This window comes from Saccostrea echinata, unplaced genomic scaffold (assembly GCF_033153115.1).
Source record: "Saccostrea echinata isolate AGI-Se365-2 ecotype Australia unplaced genomic scaffold, CSIRO_AGI_Sech_v1 ptg000029l, whole genome shotgun sequence".
Classification (NCBI taxonomy): Eukaryota; Metazoa; Mollusca; class Bivalvia; order Ostreida; family Ostreidae; genus Saccostrea; species Saccostrea echinata.
In genome coordinates, this window is record NW_026889778.1 from 1,521,930 (window position 1) to 1,532,607 (window position 10,678).

The following is a 10,678-nucleotide window of genomic DNA, read 5'->3' on the forward strand; positions in this document are numbered from 1 at the left end:
ACAGCCAATGAGAATCGCGGAAACATTGTCCGCCATTACCTCCGACAAAACACTGATGTCGGAGGTGCGAGATGACATCGTTTAATGCAATATATCCGCTGTGTAGCGAAAAATTTTGAGGACCTATGCATGGGATAGATGTAATAATGATACGAGGTACCCGGAAAGAATACACAAGGTGAGATTTATTCATTTCGTAAGTCCAAAACACGGAAAAGCAAGTGTATACGTTGCATAAACAGCTGATAAAGGCATGTCATGTGGAAGACCGAAACACAGCTGTCTGTTAAAAAATAAGTTATTCGCGTATATTAATGTCAAAGTTAGTGATAATATAATTGGCAATTAAAGAGAACAATGTTTAGATTATGTTGTATCACGTACAATAGTGATTTACAAACGTGCTCAGACTCGACCGTTCAAAGCTATAAATCTCGGTGAACTGAATATAATTCTCGATATTAAATGAGAATGCTGCAAAAAATGTTTTGTGGGTAATTTTACAATGCTTTATCTTTGAAACACTTTGTGATTGTATATAGCTTTATGATTCTAAATTAATTGTAGCATTTATGGGTCATGAAATACTGACTGTATGCAGCAAAATCCCAAGAAAGACTTGTTTGGAATTATCGAGACGAGTTGTAAGCTTACTGATATTATGTTAAGAAAAGTATCTGTTATGAAGAAACTTAGTTACAAAGCCAGTATGTTTGTTCAAGTGAAGATATCATTATACCATGAAAACTTGACATAGTAAAATCACAGATGAATTATTATATTCATTTCTGTACTATACTTTATCGATAAATATTTAGTCTTGGTGAAAACGCTGAGGATAGTTAACTGCAAATTTGTTTATGAGATCAAGATTTAAAAACATTTAAAAGATTACAAGTCAAATGCATTATTTATATTTTAATAAAATATTGCATGCATTCAGGATCAATGATGGAGCACACGAGGAAACGGAAGAGAATCTTCACTCGTGTGTCATAACAGAATGTCCAAATGAATTGTCATAAGGCTACATGTATGTATATACAATAGGAACATCACCATACCCTAGTTTTCCAGTTAGTTATGTAATTTAAAAATGATTATGGTGAAAGAGAACTGCAAAAGAAAAGTAACTGTTTTCACAATGCATCAAAATCTCTTAAGCCACTTATTCTTGATATCAATGTTTTTTATGCAGTTAAATACCAAGTAAATCAATACTTGAAGTAATATTTGAAGTAAATCAATACTTCTAAAATCTCTTTCTAATTTAATCAGAAAGCACATTTTAGGTATTGTTATATTTTACTTTAATTTATTTGTGTTATACTCATAGACCTTTAGAAATTTATTTTTCATTTTAAGGAATCTGGATTAATTTCGCCATGTTGTAGAACTACAACAAAAACAGAGAGAACCTACAAAACAGACTAAGTAATCGTCTACAACTCCACATAGCAGCAGGAGAAAAACAAGGCCCACTTGCCATGAAGAAAACAGTAATACCGTAAAAAAGGATATATGTCAGTGATGTGTGTATTACCTGTATTTATACCAACATGAAACATTATCGAAAATTTATTAGATTTTTTTTTAAAATCAAAACAATTCCACTGTGTGTAGAGAAAAAGGGGGAAATACAAATGACAAAAGAATGGTCTTGGTCACTATAGGTATTTTTTGTGTAAATAGTCCATAATTGTATATCAATACTGATGAGGCTAAGGCACAATTTTGGATTAAAGGGTGTAGCATCAATGTTTGGTGTGTCAGTGATTGACTGTGTGCATGTGTTGACCTTATACATGTTATGTTAGGTTTAAAGATGAGTGATTGACTTTCATTGACTTCACTGATTTCAGGAGAAGCAGACTTTTCACTTATCTAATGAATTCATTAGCATAATACATGTTTGTTTATGTAATATTGTGGTATCCACAATGTGCTGAATAGCATAAACAAGTGTATAGTTCATAAAGGTGATGAAAAACATGAATAACATTATGAAATGTGTAGTGCTGTCATAGATGAAATTCCCAAAAATATATGTCATACTGATATAAGTAAATGATTTATACACTGAGATCATACACTGAGAAACAACTGATACAAATTAAATATTCAAACATCTAACCCTGTAAATGTATATCACTGCCTTGGGAAATTTGATAGAAGAGAAATAATACTTTTTAAATTTGACATAAACAATTTTATTATTACTTTTATATGAAATGTACAATATCATTTAACTTTTCTGTGTATCTGTACCTTGTCTTTCTTTCTTTTGGACATCTTGTATCTCTTTATGGGTATCTGTGGAATAACATTTATGATATCAATACAGAATTAAATTTTGATTCCTCCTGGAATATACAATGCTGAGGAAGACATGTTTGTTCTTCAAACCTAGCAATCTGAACTGTTAAATGCAATTTATTTGTACAACAATATGTGAATATTTTCCTTAACCCCTTAAGTCCTTAAGTTTGTGTGTCATTAGTGAAGTACACTGACTGTTTTGATCATTAAACAGTCTTTTCAATGTAATTTCTACTTATGATACCCTAGAACCATTAAGGATTTCTGAAATATGTATCAAAGTCCATGCCTAGAACCATAAACTGAGAACAGATTGGGGCATGCATTGGATTTGGAATGAATATCTTTGTTTATTTTAAACATGACTAAAATCTTGAAAGTCTATTTAGTACTAACATACCAACACAGGGAAATTTTTTTCCTTCAAATTTATGTGAAAAAATAACTGAATTTTTAACTCAAGTTTGTACCCCATTTATAGTTTTAAGGACCCTTTATGCACTTAAGCAGATATTTTTTAGACATTGAGAAAATTAAATTGTATGAAGGTGTAAATTTTGAGCATGCCCAATGCATTTTCAACAAGGGTACCTTGCATTTACCCCCAGGAAAAATGGTTAATAAAAGATAATATTGACAAACAAAAACATCTATTGTTCACTTTATAACATTTGAGAAAAATACATCCAGTTAAAGAATCATAAAGTATTCAATTAATTTATCTTGGTCTATTAAAATATTCAGAAATTTATTACAAATTGTAGTTTTCAAATTCTTTTATTTTTAGAACTAGGGACAGAATGTTCTAATTGCATAAAAATACCACAGAATCAGAACTCTTTAAGTGTGCTGTGCAGAGAGGACCAAAAAAAAAAAAAAAAAAAAAAAAAAAAATTAAAGAAAGAAATGAAAATATTTGAACTATAATCAGTTTGTCCAAATCAAAACGATTGGAGGAGAGAGGGGTGGTGATGATTGAGTTACTACATCTTTCAGAAATCTTTGACAAAAAATAATATCCAAACAGAGGGATGTGCTCCAAATAGTGCATTTTTAAAAGGTTATTTTATATATATGACAGTTATGAAAATTTCAAGGGGTAGGAGAGTCCTGACTCCCTTCGGATCAGCACTAGCATAAGCAACCTTTCAAAATAGATAAACACAAATACATTGCATATCATTTTCTTGATTAGATCTAGTCATTAACGATGAATACATGGAATATTGGGGGAAAATCTCTCGGCGGTTGAGGTTTTAATGCTAACTAAACAACAAACAAAAATTGTCAATTTTATTGTAAACATTGAAAATTAATAACGTTTCCTTCTAGATCTCTTCTCTGTAGTACGTATCAGAACAGTAAATTTCGTAGACCGTTGAACTGACCTTCAAGTCGGATGCAGTACCGATCTAGATCGGTAAAGGTTAAAATTATTCTTCTCCTTACTAAAATTATTTTGTGTTTGAAATCTCTCTGAAACATATCTGTAAAAAATCGTGAGCAAACAAGCCGATTGAAAAGTTTTTCCGTGCGATTTCTGTAACTCGCATCCATGTTGTTTACGTTAGTTTGTTGGAGTCTGCAACCACGTGACTTTCGTTACCATCGGTGGGCGGAGCGTGGATGCGTGAATATCACAAATGGACGAATATCACGTGATGCCCTTTCAGCCAATTACGAAAATTAATGAAAATTACGAATTAAAATTACAAAAATAATCTTCTTATATAATATACATAGGCATATATTATTTAAGTTTTATGGTAACAGTTAACACAAAGTCTAATAGCAATAATTTATAATCATTTAGTCCGAAAAGTGGAATTTCACTTTGTTTATATTTATTTATTTTTGTGTTCTTATGTATTTTTAACATTTTACATGTAACACGAGGTTTTCAGTATCTGATATATAAATGTTCACATATATGACAGCTTAGCACACACGTAGTTGTAGCAGATACAAATTCTGTTGACTGAAAATATTTATACATATAACACTTTCACACATAGGATGTTATTTCATTTTGGGGGATCTACAAAGAAATGTTTGAACAAGCAAACAAAAAGTCATGACATAATTTACATGTATTAATGACGAGCGTTATTAGCATTTATTTAGATTTCTACTCTGAAATATATTTTCTTGGGGGGGGGGGGTTGTAGTAGTTGATGATCTATAATGACAAGTTTATTAATTTTGTTAAATCCGATTTCTTTGACCCTTTCCTTCTGCCGGTCTCCTATTCTTTTCCCAAGATTTTTATATTTAATTGCGATTTTTGGATATATCGCAGACTTTGAATATCAGACATTGAATAAAATTATATTTAATTTATTGCATTTATTTCCTCCGTGAAAATACTAAGTATTTGTAGATAAATTTATTTGGTATTCCTTGTATTAATAATAAATCTATTTATAGAGTTTTATAAATTTATTGTACCTGTGAGAAACAACACTTGTCTACGGATTTTTGGGCAACCATCATCTGAAAATCTCTGTAATTAAACGATTTATAATATTAATGTTAGGAGAATTTCGACATTTACACAAAAAATCGAAAAATTTCCACCATTATGTAGAAATAATAAAAATTAATTACAATCTGAATTTTAACTACAATCCACTAAATTATTGACAAAAACCAAATAAATAAAGAGGATTTGTAAACTAAGCATAGTGACTTCGTGTTTTACCATAATACTTTATCATTTAGATTTCAGCTTTACAAGTATTAAAGAAGTAGGTACGGTAGTCATATTACGAAGGCCCAGGGATTTCCCGATTATAATAATGCATCAATCCCAAAAAATATTCTCATACAAAGAAAATTAACTACTTATAGATACCATATTTGCATAATAAAATTTTTGAAACTCGCCACAGCAAAGTGCAGAGCAGGCTGAATATTCCGTTTTTTCCGGAAATACCAATTTTCAACACAAATTTCATCATGAAATTGTAAAATTAAGATAGTGAACAGTCCTCGAGCAAATTAAATGGCGATTTTCTAATTTCTTCTTAAACGAAACAAAATTTTATTTGCTTTTTGTGTTGCTCGAGGCATGTTCAGACCCTTTATTTTGATATTTTCGACGATTTCCGGTGGCGGATTCAGGAATATACCAGGGCACGTAGGTGTTTGTAGCTTAAGGCTTTTGTACACTGGCGACTGTTTTCATGATGGATACAACACAGAAGCGTCGAACATAAGGTAAGATATATTTTTGCAACTTTTTGAAAATTAATAAAAGATTTAATCAGCCTGAACGACGAAGTTAACAATAAAAAGAATGGACTGATACCCTCACAAGTTAGGCATAGAAACGTACCAATGCTCGCTTACATATTTGCGAGAATAACTCAAAATATTAATTTTTTTAAACATAATGATCCTAAAATTTGGATTGTAAAGTGAATAAATAAAAACTGTTACTCTACACTGTCGTCTGCATTGAAAGCGATCTAGCATGCATCGCCCTTTTGTCGTATAAAATAATATCATTTAGTATTTTTATACATATATCGAGTTTGAATCTACGTTAAGTTTAAATTTGTACTTGTAAGACTATACTTTGGTTAGAGACAAAGAACATTATTACACTATTTGTAAACAAATTAGATATACAATATTTTCCTTTCATAATAACAAATACATCTTTAAAACGGTCTAAATTGTGTGTGTCGGCGATAGCGTAGTGGTTAGAGCGTCCATGCCATTACACTCCCGTTATGAGGAAAGGGTTCAAATCCTTGCCGTATAGCTTGATTTTTTTTTTTTTTTTTTTTTTTTTTGTTGCAATTTACAAACATATTTAGACTTAGAGAATTTTAAACTAAAAGTAGAAAATACCTAAATATATTACACATGGAATGTCAACACAGGCACAAAGGGATGAAACACCCCCCTTTTTTAAAATATATTTTTTATACTGGATCAACAACACAGGTTTCCGTATTCATGCTTTCTGACATGCATTATAAGTTTAATGTTATCAAATTTAACTGATTGCACATTGAAAAGAGAGGGTTACACTAATATATAAATATATCCATCTACTCTAGAAAGCAATAGGAAAAATGTATATCATTGATCCGCGATCCTAATATAAAAATGATTTTAAAAATAAAAAAAGGTGGGGTCCATGCTGCAAATGTGCACAATTATTGAAATACCTGTAGATCAATCTCTGGTTAGATAGTCAATTTGATCAGGACTGAGAAAATATTACAACGTATTACAAAATTCCGTCAATGTCAGTCAATCAAAAACTCGAAGCTACATTAAAAGATTTAGTAAAGGGTGAATTTCTTAAAATGTTGGAGTTTTATGAAATACTAATTTTACAATATCTCTCGAAAAAACACTTTAAAAATACATTATGCATTATGAATTTCGTGCATTTTATTTATTTTTTTATATGAAGATTAATTTACATGAATGCAGTTTATGTTTTATAATTATATTTTATATCTATTTCAGTACAAATCATGGATCGAAATATTTATTGCATTCTTTGTCGCCATCGTCACAAAGCCCAAGGCAGGAGAAAGGTGAACGAAATAAGGAAAAAGACTTTGCAGAAATATTTCTGTGTTTATGATATATCTGAATCCTCAGTTATATGCAACAAGTGCTCACACATCTGTTACAAAAACGGAATGAGACCACTAAGACTGATAAACAGTGTGATGAAGACGAGTACCAACCCCCTCCTAAAGTTACAAGATCTCTACCAGATAGAAGTCCGCCGTCAGTCAGGTTAGCTATTCCAAGCACTAGCACAGGCCATTCGTATTGTTTCGTTTGCAAAAGACCTGGACCAAAATTGCAGGTGGCCTCTACATATACACGATCAAGGAGAGATATTTATTCCCCCCTGGTCTCGGTGTTGCCCTGTCCACCTTGAAAAAGACCAACTCTCAGCTGAAACGATTGAGAAAATCAGAACATCAAAAAATTCAAGTTAATTAAATAGGTCTTCAGTTCTGGAGCTGTTACAACAGGCGAGGGAAGAGGTTTTGAGGAAAGAGGGTTCAAGACTGGACTTTGATGATCCGTCTAGTCTAGCTGACACTGATTATTACAATCTGACCGGACTTAGCAGGGTACAATTTGACGACTTGATGTGCGGGGTACATAACATACGGGCAACACAAACTAGGTCCATCCGCACATGCATTGCAATTCTCCTGATGAAACTGAAATCGGGCTTGGACAATCAGATGCTAGCTACGCTGTTTAATATGACTAAATTCCAGGTATAAACATTATTATTTTATGTATAGTTCTGTATAGCTTAAGTATGTATTTGACCTTCAGTATATTTAAAATGCAACTAACCACTCTTCTCTTCAGAAATATGAAAAAAATTAATGGCATTTTTGCTTTGACTACCAAACTGCCAAAACATGTGCATTTAAATGCTCTTTATTTAATATACAGATACGAAGAGCCGTGCATTCCGCTAGACGAGCATTGATGAAGGACTTCGTTTCCCGAAATATGGGATTTGCACACATCACAAGAAATGATATCATTGACAGTCACACAAGACCACTTGCCCAACAGATGTTCTCTACTGTAGGATCAACACCTGCCATATTAGTCCTAGATGGCACGTATATTTATATACAGAAGAGTGGGAATTATACATTTAGCAGGAGATCATACAGTATGCACAAGCATCGCCCGCTCTTGAAACCCATGATGATTGTTTCGACAACAGGGTACATCGTTTCAGTCTTTGGACCCTATCTTGCAGATCCCAGAAATAATGATGCCTTGATTCTAAATCACTCTGTTAAATCAAATACAGATGAAATGAAATCTTGGATAAGGGAAGATGATGTTTTTGTTGTCGACAGGGGTTTTAGAGACTCTGAGGACATGCTGACAGATTTGGGAATAAAGGTCGAAATGCCTGCTTTTCTTCAAAAAGGAAAGAGACAACTTACTACAGAGGAGGCAAACTGTTCTCGACTTGTGACGAAGGTAATGCGTCTAAACAATCGAAAAAGCATATACCTACACAAAATTATAAAAATATATTCCTGTAGTATATATATTATGTATTTTGAGTTTATTTTTCACTTAAAGATTATATTCTTTAATATTCTAGGAAGTTATTAAGAAAATAATGATAATAAATAAAAATAAGCTTTTTCTACAGTTATTTGATTAGGATTTTGCTACAGTATTTATTATGTTTCAGGTTAGGTGGGTGGTGGAGTCAGTTAATGGGAGGATTAAGACATGGAAATATCTCGGGAAGACTTTACCAAACACTCAAATCCCATATATCGGGGACTACCTACGAATTGTTTGCAGTATTTGTAACAAATACCGACCTCCTATTAATACAGGCACTTTTGAAGACGATCTAGCTATAGCTTCTCAGATGACTATGTTGGCAAAGCAATCGAATGAACTTCAGTCGTTTGTGCAGGAAAATGGTTTGTGATTTCAGAAACCAATCAGCATTACAATGTAGCAATATAGTTTAATTCTTGAATACTAGTTATATAATATTTAATATATATATATATATATATATATATATATATATATATATATATATATATATATATATATATATATATATATATATATATATTAGGGATGTCAATTTGTAACCGGTTAACCGATTACTCGGTCGGAACGATGGTAATCGGTTAGAAAATCTATAATAGGTTTGCCTGGAAAAAAAAAATAAAATTTACAATGTATATACATTTTAACACAATTTCCTGAAAAAAAAAATTAAAAAACACAGATAAAAATATCTGAAATCTATCTATTTAAACTGATTTTGAGATAATTAAGGCTCTCTGGATTGACATCGTGCGAGTAATTGGTCAGTTTTCAAGATGATAATTGTCGTTAAAACACCATGAAAGGTCGTTACCCAGCCTGTCCCGCGTTTCTTTAATAACTTTAATTAAATGATCGTGAATCGATTATAATGTGTACCTTGTCTCTTTTACGTGTTTCCTTTGTAATTACCTTTCAATTATAATTTATTAAACAATCATCGTAAATTAAGCGGTAGTTCAGATTGAGTATAGCGATACTGCAGAATGAGCTTGCGTGACATCTCTTCTCAATATTTTTTGGTTTCTTAATTCTTCTTTCTTTCTTTTAATTTGTTTTTGCCTATTATAATTGAAATAAAATATAAATAGTGTTCTGTTCAAATATTTACGTAAGTATCATATTCAACATATGTAACATCCTTATAACCTTGTTTTTTTTAACAGAGCTTACAATAATGAAATATGTCAAGAATTTTTGATACGATTAACCGATTAATCGGTCGGAACGTCTTGCGGTTAACCGATTGGCAGTTCTGTATTCGATTGCCATCCCTAATATATATATATATATATATATATATATATATATATATATATATATATATATATATATATATATATATATATATATATATATATATATATATATATATATATATATATATAATATTAAAGTATATTCCACGCCATAAAATATAGAATAAATATAAAATTGTGCATCCTTGTACATTGCTCTTAGAATTAAATTTTATTTAATCAGATATAATGTTTAGATAATGTTTAGGGTCATTTTTTTTTACTTGCTCCATTAAAATCTAATAAGCTACATGTATTCCAGGTCTGGATAAACGGTCTATGAAGTGGCAGAAGTTAGATGCAGAAGAAACTAGTACAAGCATTACATTTCCTAAACTCACGGAAGACGAAATCAGAGAGCTAGCGATTGGCGTGTATCAGCTAAAAACAGCAAAATCTTACTCATCGGAGCATTTTACAGACGATGGATCATTTGAAGTTCTTGTCAGCAATGAGATTCCTAACATCATTAGTGCTAGAATCCAAAGTCGTCATGTTAGTTCTAAAAAGTACAGTCTTTCGGTAAAATATGACACTTCAATCCTCTCATGGTATTGTACTTGTAAAAATGGAGCCCGTGTAGTAGGCATGTGTGGGCATATTGCCTGTGTTATTTGGTTTTTATCGTATGCCAGACATCAAAAAGAAGAAGTCCGTGAATTTGGAGTTCGTGACTGGACAGAATTGGTAGAAGATGCAGCTAGAACTGTTGACTTTTCTGACAGTGAAGATGAGGTTCTAGTGGAGAATCAGGAGGAGTAGACTGTATATAACTGGTTTGAATAATTGCATTTTATTTTACTGTTTAAAGACTGTTAAAGGGGCCTACGCACAGTTATATTATTTACGATTTTAATTTCTATCTTAATCTAAAAAATAACAGTTTTATGAAGTGAACTTACTTGAATAGCAACAATATCATTTGTCAAAAAAAAAAATATGTTTAAAGTGTGTCCAAAGAA

General features: G+C 31.5%; 2 protein-coding genes across 2 annotated transcripts; both read left to right on the forward strand.

Annotated features, from left to right (window-relative positions):
- The first annotated feature begins 1,096 nt into the window (after window positions 1–1,096).
- On the forward strand, window positions 1,097–8,152 carry LOC133194309 (uncharacterized). The gene is made up of 7 exons (XM_061330291.1): window positions 1,097–1,129; window positions 1,395–1,499; window positions 6,808–6,878; window positions 6,946–7,086; window positions 7,304–7,586; window positions 7,771–8,106; window positions 8,144–8,152. Exons 1-7 carry the CDS (start codon window positions 1,097–1,099, stop codon window positions 8,150–8,152), a joined length of 978 nt encoding a protein of 325 aa, XP_061186275.1.
- A 573-nt stretch (window positions 8,153–8,725) lies between these two features.
- On the forward strand, window positions 8,726–10,478 carry LOC133194310 (uncharacterized). Its single transcript, XM_061330292.1, has 2 exons — window positions 8,726–8,780; window positions 9,979–10,478. Exons 1-2 carry the CDS (start codon window positions 8,726–8,728, stop codon window positions 10,476–10,478), a joined length of 555 nt encoding a protein of 184 aa, XP_061186276.1.
- Window positions 10,479–10,678: the final 200 nt, after the last annotated feature.

Coding starts and splice junctions, on each gene's coding strand:
- LOC133194309 (XM_061330291.1), top strand. CDS start 1,097: ATGATTATGGTGAAAGAGAACTGCAAAAGAAAA. Junction 1,500..6,807: donor CACTTGCCATGAAGAAAACA/GTAATACCGTAA, acceptor TATCTATTTCAG/TACAAATCATGGATCGAAAT. Junction 7,087..7,303: donor AGAAGTCCGCCGTCAGTCAG/GTTAGCTATTCC, acceptor TTAATTAAATAG/GTCTTCAGTTCTGGAGCTGT.
- LOC133194310 (XM_061330292.1), top strand. CDS start 8,726: ATGACTATGTTGGCAAAGCAATCGAATGAACTTCAGTCGTTTGTGCAG. Junction 8,781..9,978: donor GTCGTTTGTGCAGGAAAATG/GTTTGTGATTTC, acceptor CATGTATTCCAG/GTCTGGATAAACGGTCTATG.